This window comes from Somniosus microcephalus, chromosome 3 (assembly GCF_052327205.1).
Source record: "Somniosus microcephalus isolate GS21.2 chromosome 3, FLI_Smic_1.0, whole genome shotgun sequence".
Classification (NCBI taxonomy): domain Eukaryota; kingdom Metazoa; phylum Chordata; class Chondrichthyes; order Squaliformes; family Somniosidae; genus Somniosus; species Somniosus microcephalus.
In genome coordinates, this window is record NC_140989.1 from 74,510,757 (window position 1) to 74,531,667 (window position 20,911).

General features: G+C 47.0%; 1 protein-coding gene across 7 annotated transcripts in view; it reads left to right on the top strand.

Moving 5' to 3' along the window:
• The window catches only part of ush2a (Usher syndrome 2A (autosomal recessive, mild)), a 1,396,947-nt gene that overhangs the window by 1,180,734 nt on the left and 195,302 nt on the right, over positions 1 to 20,911 (top strand). For all 7 annotated transcript variants that reach the window (XM_085981146.1, XM_085981156.1, XM_085981149.1 and 4 more), the window contains 5 exons: positions 1,328 to 1,435; positions 2,821 to 3,004; positions 6,552 to 6,709; positions 8,986 to 9,144; positions 15,133 to 15,295. In XM_085981146.1, coding sequence (XP_085837272.1) covers positions 1,328 to 1,435; positions 2,821 to 3,004; positions 6,552 to 6,709; positions 8,986 to 9,144; positions 15,133 to 15,295 — 772 coding nt within the window. The remainder of the gene's footprint in view (positions 1 to 1,327; positions 1,436 to 2,820; positions 3,005 to 6,551; positions 6,710 to 8,985; positions 9,145 to 15,132; positions 15,296 to 20,911) is intronic.

Genomic DNA, 20,911 nt, shown 5'->3' on the forward strand with positions numbered 1-20,911 from the left:
ATGTTTGGTATAAAGGGTTAAATTGACCATTTTTGATTTGAGGGCCTAAGCAGAAACTGAGAAATTAAACTGAGTATGTAGTGGAAAGTATAAAAAGGCTCTGAAATTCCTCAGGTCACTATCCAGGCGGGTACAGTGGGATTGTGCCCAGCCAGGTCAGTGGGAGGGCACCTCATTAGCATGGACCAGACTGACACATGGGCAACTTCGGGTGAATCTCCAGTACCCACCTGCCTTTTCCTGCTGGAAACTCTGGTTCCCATCTGCCTGTTGAGGGGGATTGTCCAGACCTGATCCCTGCCATAGTCCTATCGGTGAGATTTTGCCCCATAAAAGGCATCCAGGGAATTTCCAGAGTCAAAGCAGGAGAACAGCGGATCCACCGCAGAAGTTAAGTCCCATGGATTTTCATTAGAAAATAATATTGGAAGAGAATTGTACTATCTAAGAAATACTGCATTCCCTACCAAACAATCCACTGCGGCAGATGAAGACTGAGGATTTAAAAGTTGCTACAAACACTCACTTGGAACAGGTAGAGCATTGCAATTTATAGTACAGCACTTGAATGATGGGCTGTGGAGTAAAAAGGCGTAAAACGTTAGGTGATTAATTTAAACATTCAATCTGAAAGCCATCTTAAAATAAAACATTCCAGTCATTATTTTTTTGGGGGTAGAAAACATCTCCTGGGACCTGATGCACAAACATCAGCATGCAAATTCTTAGATACATACTACACACATACTTTGACATACATCAAACATGTGCACCTGCGACAACGAGGAATATACCCGTCAAGCTTGTGGTGAAAGTAAATTATAAGTACTTCTTGTATAAATGTTCCAAATAGAGTTCACCAATTTAAACAATCGTGATCCATCATAGATTCTGCCAAAATACCATAAGACCCAGGGTATAAGTTGTGTCTATGTATACATCACCACCCCCCCCCCCCCCCCCCCCAGTGGTTTGGTTGCAACTGTGGTAAAATTCATGAAGTAATAATGGTATACAATCCATTCTCTATGAATAGAGGACATAAAAGAATGCACGAAGATGTAACTTATAGACCAAGGGGGTAGAATTTCTGTGAGGGTTCTCCCGATCTCCCGTCATGACCTTGGCAGAAGTTCAGAGGAAACCCCGGAGAAATGTCATAAGCTGAAGGAGATTGGGAGAACCGCTGCAGAAAGTCTACTCATTTAAAGCAGTAATTGCACACTTAACTGTAACAGCGCATAAGAAAGTGTAAGCATTCAGATGAACATGAGTGATATTATTATAGTATATAAAGCACATCAATTGTCTTTTTATTCTGGTGCAGATCTCCAGCCGCACACTAACTACACTTTCACAGCGACTGCGTGCACTTCTGCTGGATGCAGCACAAGTCAGCCTGCAACAGGCAGGACTCTGCAAGCTCCTCCAGAAGGTACTGTATGAGAAATTTTTTAGATTATTTTTATGAGCGCTTTTGGGGTCTGGAAGACACTGCTACATAAACTAATTTTGCAGCTTTCGTTCCTGGTTCAGTATGTCAAAATCAGGTCAAAACATTCCCCATATTGTGTCTATGATGTGACCATGTCAGTCTGACAATTCTGGGTTTTGGTTGACTGAAAAATGGCATGTACAGGCTTTTTTTAAAAACGTGCTCTCACCTCCAAAATGCACAGTGGGAGCTAGGATAAAGAAAAAACTAGGTAAGTAGAACATTTTAACCTTCATTTTACAGGGAGTAACGGCTGAAAAGATAATTTAGGTTAGGTAGAAAAAAAAGTAAAGCAAAAGCTAAAAAAAAAGATGGGGCATATGGAGAAAAGAGTGGGGAAAGAGAGGAACAACATTGTGAACAGAATTAAAGGGGGCATTTTAACTTAGAGCTCCATCAAATTAGTTTCCTACCTGCCACCGGGCCTCATTTAAATGCCCAGTCCACTTTCTGCCAGGCAGGAAGAGAGTGCAGAGTGGCTACCAGCTACTGAAAATTGGGGGGCCCTTAGCCAATTGCTGGCTTCCAGTTCAGTGGGCGGGAGGGGGTTTCTGGAGGGTCTCGTGAAAGGGAAGGTTGGGGGAAGTCCGATTCAGGGGAGACTGCAACTATCCTTGTGGGACCCAGAGGAGCAATCCTACACCTTCTAGCCTCACAAAGGAAAGTTTCTGACTTACCAGGAGGGTCTTTTCTTCCTTCCTATCAACAGCTGACCTGCCTTCATCTGGCGAGAAAGCCATAGCAGCTTCCTCGATCAGGCCTGGGTTAAAATACAATTGGGATCGTATTGAAGAAATAGGACCTGATTTGCATAAATTCATGAGGCCTGCACCTGCCTTAGGCAAGCACCTCAGTTACCTGGTTTCCATCAAAATCCACCCCAAAGAGTTTTTATTTTAATTTTCAGTGACAATTGATTTGTGAGTGCATATTTTAGTTCTTTAGAGTTAATATTACAGCAATAAAGCATTTGATATTTAAATAACTTTCTTACTGTAATATTAATGTTCAACCACTGTGTGAATTTAAGAAGCAGCAATGATGGTTGCCCAATGGACAGGAATTTCTCTGGACCTTTTGGCAGTCTAAGGGTTAATTTCTATAGATCGTATTTCATGAAAGTCCTCAACATAAGCAAATGTGTCCTGCGTCAGCACTGAGTTAAAACAGAGATTTTTCAGGTGAATTTAATTTTTAAATACTTAATATATTTTAATTATATCTCAGAGAAATTATTTTGATAATATTAATTAGGGTGCAGCTGACAAATCAACAAAAATGTTGACTCCTCAATACACAAAAATAACCTTTACCTTTCTTGCAAGGGGTTTGGCCAAAGCCTCGTCATGTTATAGTAAGCTCCGCCATTGTGGAACTCTATTGGACAGAGCCAAAGAAGCCAAATGGGATCATCACACAGTACCACCTACTACGTGATGATGCAGTCATCTCCATTGGTGGAAGCATAAATCACAACTACACAGATACTGGCTTGCAGCCCAACACAAGGTAAAACTTTTGCAGATCTTTAACAAGCTTTTAAGCAGTGATTATTGGTGATATCCAATCTGTGAGAGTCTGAAAGAATCCTTTGACTTGCTCTTAAAAAGCCAAACAGTGGTGATATTTAATCATTAAAACTTAAAAAAAATCTTTAGGAGAGCTCTTAAAAGACAAATATTGGCGATATTCAATCACCTACTGTCTTTTGTGACTCCTCTTGTTTATTGATGTGTTTTAATGATTGTACTCTATGTCAGCTTCTCTTTTATCTCCTTTATCTGTGAGTAGGAATTAAAAATACATTGAAAGTTGCTGAGCTATACATGAGCTAAACATAAATATAAGTGCTAAAGTACCATTTCTCCATAGATATAATCTCATTTTAAATCTTACAGGAAGAGGAGGAATATCTTTAGCACACTGGTTAAGCTGTGTGCATCAAATTACAAAATAAATGGGTTAATGACTTTAGTAAAATAGTATGCACAAGAATTTGACGCAAACACATCAGTGTGCTGAAAATAGCACACATAGGGATGTCAATTCCATAGTTGTCTTTTTTTACATTAAAAGTGCAGAATTTGCAACCAAAAGCCATATATTATAAGCTGGTATTATTTCATTATATAGCACCTTTTATGACCACCAGATGTCCCAAAACACTTTACAGCCAATGAAGTACTTTCTCCTGCTTTCAGAATTCTTGTTCTACCTGGACCCCTCCCTCTGGCCTCTTACCCTCTCTAGATCTTTTCATTGCTAACTGCCGCCGTGACATCGGCCGTCTCCATTTCTTTGCTCCCCTCACTCACTCCAACCTACCCCCCTCTGAACTTGCAGCACTCCATTCTCTCAGCTCCAACCCCGACATTGTCATTAAACCCGCTGACAAGGGTGGTGCTGTTGTTGTTTGGCGTACTGACCTCTACCTAGCAGAAGCTGAACACCAACTTTCTGACACCTCCTCCTACCTCCACCTGGACCATGACCACACTACTGAACATCAAGCCACCATTTCCAAGACTGTCACTGACCTCATCTCCTCTGGAGATCTTCCCCCCACGGCCGCCAACCTCATAGTTCCTCAACCCTGCACAGCCCGCTTCTACCTCCTTCCCAAGATCCACAAACAGGACTGCCCTGGTAGACCCATCATTTCAGCCTATTCTTGCCCCACAGAACCTATCTTTTCCTATCTCGACTCTATTTTTTCTCCCCTTGTCCAGTCTCTTCCCACCTACATCCACGACTCTTCGGATGCCCTCCGCCACTTTAACAGTTTCCAGTTTCCTGGCCCCAACCGCCTCCTTTTCGCCATGGACGTACAATCCCTCTACACCTCCATCCCCCACCAGGATGGCCTGAGGGCGCTCCGCTTCGTCCTTGAACAGAGGCCAACCAGTCCCCATCCACCACCACCCTCCTCCACCTGGCTGAACTTGTTCTCACATTGAACAACTTCTCCTTTGATTCCACTCATTTCCTCCAAATCAAAGGTGTCGCTATGGGTACCCGCATGGGCCCTAGCTATGCCTGCCTTTTCATGGGATATGTGGAACACTCTTTGTTCCAGTCCTACTCGGGTCCCCTCCCTCACCTCTTTTTCCGGTACATTGATGACTGTATCGGTGCCGTTTCCTGCTCTCGCCCTGAACTAGACAATTTCATTCACTTTGCCTCCAATTTCCACCCTTCCCTCACCTTCACATGGTCCATCTCTGACACTTCCCTTCCCTTCCTCGACTTCTCCGTCTCCATCTCTGGGGATAGGTTATTAACCAACATTCACTACAAGCCCACTGACTCCTGCAGCTACCTGGACTACATTTCCTCCCACCCCGCCTCCTGTAAGGACTCTATTCCATTCTCCCAGTTTCTCCGTCTCCACAGCATCTGCTCCGATGATGACACCTTCCATACCAGTGCTTCCGACATGTCTTTCTTTTTACTCAACCGAGGATTCCCCTCTACCGTGGTTGACACGGCCCTCGACCGCGTCCGTTCTATCTCCCGCACTTCTGTCCTCACCCCTGCCCCTCCCTCCCGGAACCACGATAGGATTCCCCTTGTCCTCACCTTTCACCCCACCAGCCTCCACATTCAACGCATCATCCTCCGCCATTTCCGCCACCTCCAACGTGATCCCACCACCAAACGCATCTTCCCCTCACCTTCCCTTTCAGCATTCCGTAGGGACCGCTCCCTCTGAGACACCCTAGTCGACTCCTCTATCACCCCCAGCACCCCTTCCCCTTCGCCCAGCACCTTCCCGTGCAAGTGCAGGAGATGCAACACCTGCCCTTATACCTCCCCCCTTCCCACTGTCCAGGGCCCCAAACACCCCTTCCAGGTGAAACAGCGATTTACTTGTACTTCTTGCAATCTAGTATACTGTATTCGCTGCTCACGATGTGGTCTCCTCTACATTGGGGAGACCAAGCGCAGATTGGATGACCGCTTTGCGGAACACCTCCGTTCAGTCCGTAAGGGTGATCCTGAGCTTCCAGTCGCCTGTCATTTTAATTCACCGCCCCATTCCCACTCAGACCTCACCGTCCTCGGGCTCTTGCATTGTTCCACGGAAGCTCAGCATAAGCTCGAGGAACAGCACCTCATCTTCCGTTTAGGCACTTTACAGCCTTCCGGACTCAATATCGAGTTCAACAATTTCAGATCATAACCTCGGCCCCTATCATATTTATATATTTTTTATCCATACTTTTGGTTTGTGCCTTTTCTTTTCTTTTCTCTCCCACATGGCAGCTGTCTTTCATTCTGCCAGCGCATTTCACACTTTATCTAGAGCCATCTTTTGTTTCTTAATCTGTCCTATTACCATCTCGTCTCACCTTAAATATCTCTTAATGTCTCTTTACTTCTCACAGACCTTCCCTTTTGTTCTTTCACTCCCTCCCCCATTTCCCAGCCCCCAACTTGCTTTTTCATCTGTTTCATTTCCTGCTTTTTTCTCAGTTTTGATGAAGGGTTTTGACCTGAAACGTTAACTCTGTTTCTCTCTCCATGGATGTTGCCTGGCCTGCTGAGTTTTTCCAGCTTTTTCTGTTGTTATTTCAGATTTCCAGCATCCGCTGTATTTTGCTATCGTATTTTTTAAGTACTTTCGAAGTGTGGTCACTGTTGTAATGTAGAAAATGCAGCAGCCAATTTGTGCTCAGCAAGCTCCCACAAACATCAATGTGATAATGACCAAATAATGTTTTTTAGTGATGTTGATTGATGTTGAGGGATAAATATTGGCCAGGACACCAGGGATAACTCCCCTGCTCTTCTTCAGAATAGTGCCATAGGATCTTTTACATCCACCTGAGAGAGCAGACGAGGACTCGGTCTAACATCTCATCCAAAGGATGGCACCTCCGACATTGCAGCACTCCTTCAGTACCGCACTGGAGAGTCAGCCTAGATTTTGTGCTCAAGTCTCTAGAGTGGGACTTGAACCCACAACCTTCTGACTCAGAGGCAAGGATGCTACCAACTGAGCCACAGTTGTCCCTTTGATTCTACTATTAATCCTTTGCTGTATTTTCTCTAGATATGTGTACCAATTGCAAGCCAGCACAGGAGGAGGGAGTGATAGAAGTGAAAATTACATTGTTCAAACACCAGTATCAACGGCAGAGAGAATTCCAGCTCCATACAACGTCACAGTGGCTAGTCCTTATTCACTCTTCATAGCCTGGACTCCACCTGGTATATTAGTATTTAGAAATACGGTGTTTTTTTTTCAGTAGCATTTCCAAAGCAAGACATTTGAGAGGCATTATTGGATTGTGTTTTAATTAAATAAAGCAAAAATAGAAATCTATTTCCCACAGCAATTTATAATCCCTATTCAGTGACCTCAGGCCTGAACCTGAAAGATTATACTTAGCATATGTGTCAGTTTAGCATACATAAGTATTGTGATTGTGTTCCAGGAAGGACTGCCCTGTTCTCAAGAAAGAGATATGATTACAGGCTAAAGAAACCATTGGATGAATTTAATTTAAAACACACAGAGGGAGAAATTGGTCCCATTTTCTGGGCGGAAAATGTGGGCAAAAAGGAACAATTTTGTGCCCCAACGACGCCTGAAATATGTCAGACACCATATTGGCCTTGGTAATATTCAGGTGTCCCAGCGGCCTCTTAAACAGGTGTTAGGCCCTCGAATGCGTTAATGATTCCAGAAATTGGGCAGCGCTGATCGAAGCAGATGCTGGGCCTGCTCCACTCAGTTTTATAGCATTTGCTGCAGCCTAACCAGTAGCCGCCAACAAATGGTTACATTTTTTTCCTAATTTTATCTTCATGTGGAGTCAGGAAGAGCACTCCTGAGGTCCACTGTTGGCCTGCACCAGCCTCTCTCCCCTTTTCCTGCCCAAGCCCCACCACAACCTATCTGAGGCCCAAAGCGGCAAGCTGCCTCTGGAGGCAAGACGGGCATTGGCAGCTTGCTGGTAATATTAAAATCCCAGGGGTAAAGTTAAAATTACCTCCAAACAGGAGCAAATTTTATCCTGATCTACCTTAATAAGCTATTTAACCATTAAATGTGAAAAAAATAAAGATGTTGTAAACTGCCTATTTAATACCAACTTTTTCTGTTTCTAATCTATTACTGAGTGTTACATTTAGATTATTTGTCAGCACATAGGTTAAATTTTACTACCTATAGACCACAGAGAATGATGCCTAAAACCATGTATCGTTGTAGGTGATACATCTGCGGTGACATTTTTTTTAATCAAGGAAGTTTAATAATTTAACTTTTTCCATTTGTAAAGATAAAGTAATAATCAACTTGCTCTCTGCATACATTTCAGCTTCATAAATCTTGAATTAACTATCCATGCTTCATTGTTTTGAATAATGAAAAAGGTCAATACAGAGAATGCTAACAAAGTAAAGTGTGATGTCTTGGCTATAGCCAGAATGGATTAAGGCTTGCACTGACTTTGAAAGATTCGTATTCCTAAATTCCTAAAACAGAGAAGAAATGACAGTGAGTGGTGAAAAATAAAACTTGCCAAGCCACATAACCTATGTACCTAAAGTTATACAATTTTGACACAATTTACTTCGAAAGACGCCACTTTCTTTAGGGAATGTTCGGCAGAATTAGTAATTACAAGCAGCAGTTGCTCATAGGAGACTAAAGCATTACTGAGTGCTGTCACATACTACAGCTACAATTGAAATTACAGTTTAAAGAAAATTGAGGTAAATGTTGTTTATCAAGATAAAACTGAACAATGGAATATTCTCCCGTGCTTTTCATTCAATGGCAGTACCAAACAATCCCAGAAAGAACGTGAACCAACAACATGCTTTAACATTAATCTCAGAAGATTATCCCTACTGCACAGTTTTGAATGTTTCCATTTTCTACACCAGCAATCTTTGTGGCCTCTCTGTATGAGATTGATAAGTTATTGCCAGTTAGTGATGAATTATGTGTTGTGGACTTGCGGCTTTTTTTTTTTAAAAAGGAAACTACGGTGAAAGGGCAAAACAAAGTTCAGGGCACCACTAAGGTTGAAAACAGTAAAAGAGGGAAATCAGGATGCTGTGATTAGGTGACACTATGGCCTGGAATTTCCTTAGAGCTGTTATTGCTCCACCACTTTAACCTCATTAGAAGTGAGGCAGAAACCCAGTTTATGCACGTAAATGGAGTTTCTGCCGCCCTTCCGGTGAAGTCTGCGGCCTAACCAGTAGCCACCAACAAACAGTTATACATTTTTTCTAATTTTGTCTTCATGTGGAGCCAGGAGGAGCACTCCTGAGGTCCACTGTCAGCCCGCACTAGCCTCTTTGCTTTTGGAGCAGGAGCAGGTCCGAGGAAATTCCAAGCTCATAAAAGCCTGAATATTGTAGTCGGAAAGAAAGACTAAGAGAAGAGAAGAAATGAGTTCTGCCATTTTGAGGTCCAGTTTACTTTGATGAGCAGTGCTTATTTTGTATTATATTTTCTTCACTTGTAGGTATTTTCAATACCGGAATCCCCTTGCTATACAATGTTACTTTAAACCTTGGGACTGCCCAAGCAATTATTCGTCCTGCTGGTCATAACCAGTTCTTATTAGTGGAAGAACTGAATCCATTTACAGACTATGAGATAAGAATTCAGGCATGTCAGCCAGGTAAGGCGGAAAATGTTATTGGTTCCTATTGCCATATAACAGCTCAGTTTTGTGATTTTTTTATTAGTAATGGGGGTTGGAGAAACACAAACTAAATCCCCACTGATTAGATTGCAAGTAGCTTGAAATAATATACTCTTTTGAATGTACTAATATATTGTGACTTGAAATATTTAACCCATCATGCATCAATCTGGCAAAGTAACTAGCTGTACAGTAACAGGCTGCAAATTGTTAGCTATTTGGTAATCAATTCTTTGTAAATGTTATCCCCTCCTCCTTCTATTGTAAGCCTCGCGGTCAAATTCACATGGTTCTCTTATTGCTGTTGTGGAAGCAGCTTCTACTGCGTGGGCAATGTAAGTTGAATTGCCCTCAAATTTTGCCTTCCTTTTCGCTTGATGTTTCCCTCTTAGAGCCTAGCTAGGTGGAGGAACTCAGTACAAAAAACTCTCGTCCAACTACTTTTGGAACAGTGAGTTACTGCACCATTGTGCAGTATCACTGAGCCACCCTTTGACAATTGAATCTTGAACTATTATTGCAGAGCAATCAATTGCCTTACTCAAAGCAGATGTGTTAAAATTTTGGGAATCTTTATCCAGTTCAGTTGGCACCACCACCTATGCTGCCCTGTGATAAGGGTACACAGTAAGATTCTTCCTCCACCTGAAGTGAGTGTCCCAGTGACACCATAAGTGGTGGCCACTCTCAATGTGCTACCCTGATCCCAGGAAACAGATTTGGTTAAGGGCGTAACTAGCTGGTCATTGTAAGTCCCACCCCACCTCCCTTTCAGTAGGGAAGGGAACCAGATTAAGATCCAGGCTTATTTGTGGCACTTGAGGTCAATCCATATGCACAATCTGCTACACACACCTAATGAGGCCTGCGGCAGGACCACGACAAATTGGTCCGCTAGCCTCATTAGTATAGTACCGGCGAGCTGTGGGCGCCAGTCATGATGGTTGCGAGGGGTGGCGAGGTAGCAAGAGGGCCTAAGATGAGTGAGAAGGAGGGGGAGGCGTGTTGTGACTGGCAGCAGCATGCAGTTTTAATATGGAGCCCGGAGGAGCACTTCAGGAATTCACAAAAATCATTACTGTCCTCAGATCTGCTCCCACACAGATAAGTGGTCATAATGAGAGAATGCCTGGAGAAGATACAGAATAAGTGTGTATTCCAAAGGCATGTAGCACGCAGCAGACAATAGTGATCTTGGAGACTATGATGAGACAAACTGTAATGCTGCCCTCTCCCGCCCTACTTGACCTGTTGATGCATTGGAAGCCAAGATGCCAATAGCATGGTCTAAAATGATCATATTAACTACACAGGCTTTGTTGTATTTGAGCTCTGCTTTTGTTTGTGGCTGGTGCAAGGATGTCATTAGCCATGGCTGAAGCAGATCATCTCTGTTTCCGAGGAACCATCCTCGAGATAGCCTTCACCCTCAAATTAGGCTGGCACAGATGATTGGGGTACAATTAAAACATTGTGACTGCTACATAAAAGCAGGTATAGCCTGCGTGCTCCAGGGTTCCTGGGCTTTTCATCCTTGAAATTAAGGATTGAAGGGGTGATCTCATTCAGATATATAATGGGACTGAAAGTCAATAAATCCCCTGGACCTGATGGCCTACATACTAGGGTTTTGAAAGAGGTGGCTATAGAGGTGGTTGTCATTTTCCAAAATTCCATAGATTCTAGAATGGTTCCTGTGGATTGGATGGTAGTAAATGTAACCCCACTATTTAAGAAAGGAAGGAGAGAGGAAACGGGGAACTACAGACCAGTTAGCCTGACATCAGTAGTAGGAAAAATGCTATTATTAAGGACGTGGTAACAGGGCACTTAGAAAATAATAATAGGATTGGGCAGAGACACGGATTTATGAAAGGGAAATCGTGTTTGACAAATTTGAGAGTTTTTTGAGGTTGTAACTAACAGAATAGATAAGGGGGAACCAGTGGATGTGGAGTATTTGGATTTTCAGAAGGCATTTGATAAGGTGCCACACAAGAGGTTATTAAACAAAATTAGGGCTCATGGAATTATAATATGGGTAATATACTAGCATGGATTGAGGATTGGTTAACGGACAGAGATTGGTTAACGGACAGAAAACAGAAAGTAGGGATAAATGGGTCATTTTCAGGTTGGCAGGCTGTAACTAGTGGGGTACCGCAAGGATCAGTGCTTGGACCTCTGCAATTCACAATCTACATCAATGTTTTGGATGAGGGGACCAAATGTAATATATCCAAGTTTGCTGATGATACAAAGCTGGGTGGGAATGTAAGTTGTGAGGAGGATGCAAGGAGGCTTCAAGGGGGTATAGACAGGCTAAGTGAGTGGGCAAGAACATGGCAAATGGAATATAATGTGGAGAAATGTGAAGTTATCCACTTTGGTAGGAAAAATAGAAAAGCAGAGTATTTTTTAAATGGTGAGAGGTTGGGAAATGTTGGTGTTCAGAGGGACCTGGGTGTCCTTGTACATGAATCACTGAAAGTTAACATGCAGGTACAGCAAGCAATTAGGAAAGCAAATGGTTTGTTGGCCTTTATTACAAGAGGATTTGAGTAGAAGAGTAAAGGGGGGAAAAATTTGCTTGCTTTGCACCTCTCGTTATTGCCCTAAGCGGGCGCTAACAAGGTGCAAGGCAACTAGTGCCCGGGCGCCGCCAACGCCTCCCGCGAAATTCAGCAGGAGGTTAGCGGCAGCGCTATCTGTTCGTGCCCTACGGCGCTGTGCCGCTGGCGATGACATCATCGCCGTGTGCAGCGCCCCGCTCGCGCCCCGGCCGCGATCTTCGTTAGCGCCCCCTGACTTACCGCTGGAAGCTATGTCCAACGAGGTCAGGGGGGCCTACCTGTGGCCGGGGCAGCGCTATTTAAAGGTGAGGTGCCAGGCGGCCCTTTTTGTTGCTGGCCGCCTGCCAGCACCTGCCTCCGCTGCCGTCTCCAGCCTCCTGACCCGCGGAGTGCCATCTGCACTTCATGAACCAGGCACTTCTCTTGACTGACGGGCTCTTTTGCCGGCACTCTGATCCATGGTGGCCCAGCTGGGCCCCGGGTCACACTGCGCAAGGCCCCTCCCCTTTAAGAAGGGGAGGCCTGCAATACCGCGGCGCGACATTCCCTCGCAGCGCTCCAAGAGGGAGGCGGGGTGCTTCCAAAAGCGCCCCACTTCCCTCTTGGGGTGCTACCACTCAGTTTCAGCCACGGGGGCACTAATTCTTCCGGGGCATTAAAAGTAGTGCCCCGGTGAAGGTAGTGCCCCAAAGGGGGTGCGATTCAATTTTTCCCCCAAGATGTCTTACTGCAATTATATAGGGCCATGGTGAGACCACACCTGGAGTATTGTGTACAGTTTTGGTCTCCTTACCTAAGGAAGGATATACTTGCCATAGAGGGAGTGCAACAAAGGTTCACCAGACTTATTCCTGGGATGGGAGGATTGTCCTATGAGGAGAGATTGAGTAGACTAGCCCTATATTCTCTAGAGTTTAGAAGAATGAGAGGTGATCTCATTGAAACATACAACATTCTTACAGGGATTGACAGGGTAAATACAGGGAGGATGTTTCCCCTGGCTGGGGAGTCCAGAACCAGGGGTCACAGTCTCAGAATAAGGGGTCAGCCATTTAGGACTGAGATGAGGAGAAATATCTGCACTCAGAAGGTGGTGAATATTTGGAATTCTCTACCCCAGAGGGCTGTGGAGGCTCAGTCGTTGAGTATATTCAAGTCAGAGATCGATAGATTTTTGAATATTAAGGGGATCACGGGATATGGGGATAGTGCAGGAAAGTGGAGATGTGGTAGAAGATTAGCCATGATCTTATTGAATGGCGGAGCAGGCTCGAAGGGCCAAAGGGTCTACTCCTGCTCCTATTTCTTATGTTCTTATAAAATAGTTCATGATTTACTAAATCCAGAAAGTACATTAAATTGTAGAATATGACCACGGGAGTAAAGTTCAATTTCAATAAAAGAGAAATTTAGAACTAATATCTGGGCTTTTTCACACAAAGAGTTACCAATAATTGGAATAGACTTCTGGATAGAGTAGTGGAGGTAAAAACCCTGAAATCATTTAAGATACAATTGAATGTTGCATTGGAGGGATTTGAGTGTCTTTACAAATGGATAAATGAAGATGGGGCAAATAGCTTTAACATTGATGGAGGGGATGCTCTTTTGCTTCATGTAGGTCATGGCATTGTGTTTTCTGGCCTGGATGGCCACAAGGGTGGCATCAATAACCCCTCGACATTGGGGATTCCAGCAATGCAATGACATTGGACAGCTGTGTCTAGCTGCTGTTGTTATCCAATGAGAAAGGATCCATCACTTGTTTGATCCTTCTATGGAAACCAAAGTCCCTGATGCAACAGATGTCTCCAATGCTGGATAGAGCCAGAAGCATAAAAACTGTGGGAAGGGGTGACCTTGACTGACACTAGCAGTCCTACCCTTGTGGTGAAGGTTGTCTGCAGGTCTTCTTGAAGTAGATGGTACTGACCTGGAGTCTGTGGAGACAGTTCCCCTCGGTCTGTGCCAGAGCCTGTTGATATGACTGAAGGCATAATAATGGTGGGCACAGGCACTTTGGCTGTGGTGCCAGCTGATCACCTTAGCATGTTTTCTTTGCCTTCTTCATCTCCCAACCTTAAAGCATGGTTCTTTGAAAACAAATTAACGTAAAATTGTCGTTATAAGAAAATGGCTGTATCCTTTTAAGAGTTTGAGCGCGATCTTGCCAGCCCTGGGGAGGCAGATATGGAGGTGGGACTGCCGGGAAAATGGCAGAATCTGGGGGCAGGTGCCCATCCCGCCCCCACCCTGCCTCCGTGCCATCTTGCCAGGAGGTGGGTAGCTGTCCCACGCCATGCCCCGTCTCCTTGGAGGCGGGAAGGGGATTACAGCCACTTAACTGCCTGTTAACAGGTAGTTAACAGGCAGATAAGAGGTTTATCCCCATTTTACCCACACAAGTGTGAATCCCGCCAGGGTCAGCGAGGTGAGCAGTGGGTCTGCGGGTGTCGGAGGGGTATCAAAGTGCGCTGTGAAGGTAAGTGATGGGTGCAAGTGTGGAGAGGTAAGTATGTGAGGTAAGTGGAAAGTGATAGAAAATGTTTACTTACCTTTGTTTCTTCCTGCAGGCTTCAATCGTTGGGGATGCAGAGAGTCTCGCATCTCACCGGCAGAGATGACAAATGGCTGCTGCATTCTCCAGTGCAACAACCATCTAATTTTTGCTCACAAAAGAAGTTTGATGAGTTTTGAATACAAGAACTCATCAACCAACATAGAATGTCAGTGTTTGACAGCTTCACAGAGCTGTCAAACGATGACAATTCATCTGTCAAAAATTTTTGACACATGAAACGTCATACGCTGACATTCTCTGTAACCGACTTCCCCTTAATTGGCCTGCTAAGCCCGCTGGGCGAGTTTAACAAGGTCAATCAAGGGAAAATAGCATGGGTTGGCCAGAAGTCGATGGAGGCGGGACTAAAACCCGACAAGTTGGAGTCACGCCTCCAAAAGCTCCCCATTGACAAAATTCAGCCCTTTATGCCTCCACATTACAAGAACACTGCTTGCCCTTAACCTTCACTTTGAATGGGTGGACTTAATGCTGGGTGGGATTGCTACCCAAACTTGGAAAATGGAGAGCTAAATATTACTGCCTTCATTTAAATTATTTTAGCATACATAATGAAGCTTTTGCAATTCTGTGCGAGAACTGTATCTGCTGGCAGAAAACGCGAATCAGAAAATAACGTGGTACACATTCAGAATAAGTCACAATGGAACAATTTTCTGGCACTGCTTGCAAGATTAATGTTGACAGGACTGTTCCAGCAGATCAGAATTTCCAGTCGAGACACTTGATAAAAATGTATGGGTAAAGAACAGAGGTTTAAATCTTAGTCCTTAGGTTTCAGATGACTTTATTATGATATTGTTGTCTTAGATGGCTGTGGAGTTGGTGAACGTGCATACATGAAAACAGCGGAAGCACCACCTCAGGAACAAAAGCCACCTGTCATAACTGCAGTTGGTCCAGCGGTCGTAGAAGTCAAGTGGCTTCCTCCTGAAAAGCCTAATGGAATGATCACAAATTACTTTATTTACAGGTAAAATTTTACCATGACTATATTTTGCTTTGGTTAGAATACTTTGGCCTAGAAATTTGACTCTACTGTGTAAAATGGCTGCCTAAGGGTCCAATATGCCAGGCGGCATGCATGAGCTCATTCTGCACTTATCCTCTAACCTATCCTCTAAAGTAAGCTTGGTGCCAATCACTGAGCTGGTGCTTGCTACAGCCAGATGAAATGACACTGCATCGTCAGGAAGGCTGCCCTCCTATTCCTGAAGTGGCACAGGGGCACAGACATTTTCAGCACCTGAAATAAAAAGATAGGGACAAGAGTTAACGTTGCATGCGAAAGGAGAGCAGAGAGAAATGAGCGATTGCTGAAAGCAACTACAGTTTGTCATGCTGTGTGTATAGAGTGAGATAGAAGTAAGAAGGGAAAACAGTGATAAGGTATGAAGGTACCTTACGCAACATCTCCTCTAGTGTTGCCACTCGCCACGGCCATGTCTCTGCCCCTGCCCGTGATGGCCAGCATGTCTTTTCCCAGGGGGGAATGGGTGTATAGGCGGGCGCCACCTTTTCCACTCAGCGCCTCCTGCTGCATGTTGTTCTTTTCTACCAGGACCTTTTACTGCAAAAGAGAGAGTGTGAGTAACAGTCCTCTGAGTTGTTTTGAGAATGTACTTTTCAATGTAGAATAGTTTGTATATTGTGTGGAAGATGTGAGGTGTGGGGGGTAGTGAGGGTTGCAATAGTGGTTAGAGTAAGATCTACAGAGTGTGTGAGTAGGAGGAGAAGGAGGTGGAATGCTGTGTGGTACAGTGACAGTAGGAGAGCGAAGGAAAGTGGGTGAGGGGACTGTTATGAGTAGTGAGGTTGCAGGTGTTGGTGGTGTGAGGAGAAGTAATTGATGTGAGAGGTAAGATTCTTAGCTTGTTAACTCTGGTGAGGTTATTGAACTTTTCTCTGTATTGTAGCCATGTCCAGGGAGCTAAGTTCCTCGCATTGACCTCTTCCCACCGGCAGCGGATGTGGTGCCTTTAGGGCTTTCTGCCCCTCCCGCCCCCGCCCCCCCTCCCGCCGATGGAACAAAATCTGCCTCTGCCCGTCAACAACCTGGATCAGGACCTTCAAAGCTGCATCCAAGAACTTGGGTGTCCTCTCTGTACCTCTTTCAACCATTTTATTCCTTTGAAAACTCTTCCCTGCTGTTTGTAGCCAGAGTACACGTACCCTTTAAGAGATGCTGGTTGTGTTTAAGTGGCATCAGTCAAGCCCGCTTTTCCACCCGCTAAACAGGTGCACAACCAATAAGTGGCATGGGTGGTGTTGGCTGCACGCCTGATTCATAATAATGAGTGAGCTGCCAGCACCAGTTTCACATGATCCCTGCACGCACATTTTCAGGTGCAATCAAATCTCTAGGACTTTGGGGGAGAAATTCAGTATCGCCACGTTTGGGGCGTTCTACTCGAGCGGGCGCGAAATTTAGCGCCCGGCGCAAATTATCGCCACCTACTGCTAAATTGACCTGCTTCGCCCCAGGAGGTGCTTGGAGCGCTAAAACAGGCGCTGCATGACTGTCCTAAGGCACTAAGCCGGAAAAACGAGGCGCTACCACTGAGGGCGGGCGCAGCGCAGGTGCGGCCAGTTAGCGATTGCACGCAGACACGCTGGCACCGGTCAGCTCTTAAAGGGGAGGTTCGATCTTGGATTGCAGCCACACCCTGCACATCGGCGCCCTGATTCTCGGCCTGGACAGACCTGCTGCCACATTCTAACGCCTAGGACCATGGAGAGGGCCAGGGAGCGAGCGCAGCGGTTCAGTGAGGGGGCCCTGCAGGTTCTGGTTGGTGCAGTGGAGCGCAGGCGATCTATCCTGTTTCCGGACAGCGTCAGGAGGCCGCTGCCCAACGACTATCGCAAAGCTTGGAGGGAGGTGGCTCACAGAGTGACCTCCAGCAGCATGGTGCCTAGGACCCCTGTGCAATGCAGGAAGAAGTTCAACGACCTCACTCGGGTCGTCAGGGTGAGAACACTTTTCAGTATCCTCTTCATCCCTGCATGTGCACCTCACTTTATGGCCAAAGGGTCCTGAAAGCCCCAATGCCCAGCCCTCATCCAACACCTATGGGCCTTTCATGAAACTCACACGCACATTCAGCACTTTACACACTGTAAGGGCTATTCGACCATGGGAGGCAGTGCAGCCAAGATCAGGGCTTCACACTGTAAGGGCTAGTCCACCATGGGAGGCAGTGCAGCCAAGATCAGGGCTTCACACTGTAAGGGCTATTCCACCATGGGAGGCAGTGCAGCCAAGATCAGGGCTTCACACTGTAAGGGCTATTCCACCATGGGAGGCAGTGCAGCCAAGACCAGGGCTTCACACTGTACTCAGAGCCCGTCCTTTCTCTTGCAGGGCAAGCTGGCCCATAACAGGAGGCAGCAGCAACGGACCGGGGGAGGCCGGCCTCACCTTCAAGACCTCAGCGATCTGGAGCAGTGAGTTCAACGGATTATGGCAGGCCGGATGATTGGCCCCGTCGCCACTGGAGATGCTGACCCCGTTCTGGACAGCAATGGTAAGGTCATCACCTTTTTGACCTCTCTCCTTCCACTTGTGCCTCACACCAGCATCCTTTGCCACTATCGAACCAATACAGTGCATTGCAGCACTCCCTCGCTGCCGCCCTGTCCTCGCGCTAAAGCAACTCTTGTACCTCCCTACTTTCAGATGCTGATTCGCCAGGTGAGGAGGCGGGCCCTCAAGCTGCCACTGTGAGTGATTCTGAAGGTGAGGAGGAAGAGGAAGCCGGACCATCAGTGCCACCCTCAGCCGAGGCAGCCCATGGCCATAATGGGGACACGTCTTCCCTGGAGGGGAGCGGGGGGAAGGGTCTGAGGAGGGTGAAGCTCCGGGGCCCAGCAGGCTGCAGCAATGCGGGGGGGGGTGGGTAGGGAAGCTCGACGGCCTTCTCCCCGGAGGGAGAGTCTGGCCTCCAGTCCTGCTACAGTGAGCGCAGAAGAGGTGCGGCTCCTCGCTGAAATGGGCGCCCAGGCAGAGCAGAGGCACACTGAGCTCATGGCTGCAGTGGCAAGGATGCCCGAATCCATTGAGTCACTGGCAAGGAGTGTCCAGGACTTTGGTGCAGCACAGGCAAGGAGTCTGCAGGACTTCGGTGCAGCACAGGCAACACAGGCGGCTTCCACGCAAGTGCTTAGTGGTGCAATGCAGTCAGTGGCTGGTCTGATGCAGACGCAGATTGAGGCCACACGAGCACTGACTGCTGCCACCCTCACTGGAATGGGCATGAATCGCCGGGGCCCTCGCCACACCGCAGCAGGCCAGCAGTCTGTGCTTCAGCAGATTGCTCCGCATGCTGCAGTGCTGCCCCATGGGAGTGCCAGTGTGTCGTCCGACCAGGGAGTGGCTGTCCTCTGTCAGGATGGCAGCATTCCTGCTGCCAACACTGTCACTTCTCCACTGCAGCTGCCACCACCTGTAGGACAGACTGCTGCCGCCCATGCAGAGTTGGAGCAGTCAGCAGTCGGGCCCTCCAGGCCCAGAGCTGGTCCAGGCCGTACCTCAAGGGCATCTGCAGTCTCAGTTTCTGACACTCAGCAGCCTTCCCCCAGCCTTGCTGCAGCCACTGGGGACCCATTGCGGAGGAGCTGCAGGATGGGAAGGGGCCAATCTCGCAAGCGAAGCAGATCACCCTCGAAGGGCAAAAAGTAGGAGGTGTGGCAAAATGCTGTTAATTTTTTCAGTGAAGGCTGAGGATTGTGGTCATTTTTTGTTTACTCTTTTGTTCATTGTCCCCAGGTTGTGAGAGCCAGTTATGTGTCTGACTGCTTTTTTGGGGGTTTCTCGCTGTTACTTTGTCATGCGGGAAGGGCACACAGTTTGTTAAATAAAGAAGTGTCTTTATTCAGATTGTGCATGTTTGCTCTTTGAACTATTTGTTGCCTTGACCGGCTCAGGTGGTGCGGAACGGTTCCATTCATGTTCTTTCAATGGCACAAGCCATTCCCTCAGAGGGGGCCTAGAACCGACTTGCAATAAGCTGCTGACAGACGGCCCTTGCACTTTGTGCCTCCCTCCCGTCCTGGTGCTCCTCCTCCTCCTCTGCTGGTGCTCCAATGTCTGGTGGCAGTGGCTGAGTCCTGAGGATTGCCAGGTTATGCAGCATGCAGCACACTACAACGAAATGGGAGACTCGCTCAGGTGAGTACTGAAGGGCTTCCCCGGAATGGTCCAGACAGCGGAACCGTTGCTTTAGCACGCCGATTGTGTGCTCAATGATGTTCCTGGTCGCTTGATGGCTCTCATTGTATTGTTCTTCAGCAGGGATGCTGGGCGCACGCAGCGGGGTCATCAGCCAGGTGCACAGAGGATAGCCCTTGTCCCCGAGAAGCCAGCCTCCTGGGTGAGCCGAGGCTTCGAAAAGGTCTGCCACAGAAGTCTGGCGCAGGATGAAGGTGTCGTGGCTGCTGCCTGGAAAGCAGGCATTGACAGCTATTATCAGCTGTCTGTGGTCACACACCAACTGGACGTTCAACGAATGGAACCCCTTCCGGTTGCGGTAATCCTCGGCATTTTCTTGCGGCGCCCGCAAAGCCACATGCGTGCAGTCAATGGCGCCTTGGACCTTGGGGAAGCCCGCTATTCTTGCAAATCCCATTGCGTGCTCTTGCTGCTTGTCCAGGGTCATGGGGAAGGAAATGTACTGACGTCTCCTTTTAAAGAGGGCATTCGTGACTTGGCGGATGCAGAAACGCACCGTGAACTGGGAGACATTGGCAATGTCCCCAGTAGCGGATTGGAAGGAGCTGGTGGCATAGAAGTTGAGAGCCACTGTCACCGACAGAGACGTCCTGCTCCTCAGTTGAGGCTGCAGATCTGGCTGAAGCAGGTGGCAGAGCTCAGTGCCCACCTCCCTGCTGAATCGAAGCCTCCGAAAACACTGCTCCTCAGACATGTTGAGGTATGAGAACTGTTGGCGGAATACCCTGGGAGGGTAAAGCCTCCTGTGCCGTCACCTGTTGGCCCTCCTCTGTCTGGCCATGATTGGCACTCTCTCTCGGCGTCTCTGAGCCCTCTCAACGCAATGGAGAAACCCAACGTTTCCACCCATTGCAGCCCCCATAGTATGTGGCCACTCAAGGTTATGCCAGTGAAAAATCAAACCAACTACAAAGTTCTGGGCCGAAGCCAGAAGTACCTCTGCGAGTGCTGACTCAATGCAGAAAGCTCTCTCCCTTTGTCTCTCTGAAAATCTCTCTCTCACAGAAGGAGTGGTCCAAAAATGGCTACCACAAAGAAGCCAGGAAGAGCCCCCCCAACCCCACAGCGACTGGGAACCGTTCCAGTCAACCAGTCGCTGGGAGCGCCAGGCGGAAAGGAGGGGGACGCCACTGAAGTTCCGGTTTGGGGCGCCCCAAGGGCGTTGCACCATGAAATGACATCAGGATCTGCGCGCGCAGCTGAGCGGGCGTTGCGGTTTTGCGCCGCCACTAAATGTCCGCTCAATTTCGCGAGAGGCACAGGTCTCGCCATGCCCGGGCGCTAGCCGCGTCGCGCCCCACTTATCGCCCTCTTAAGGCGCTAACAGGTGGCGCTAACAACTGAATTTCTCCCCCTTTGTCT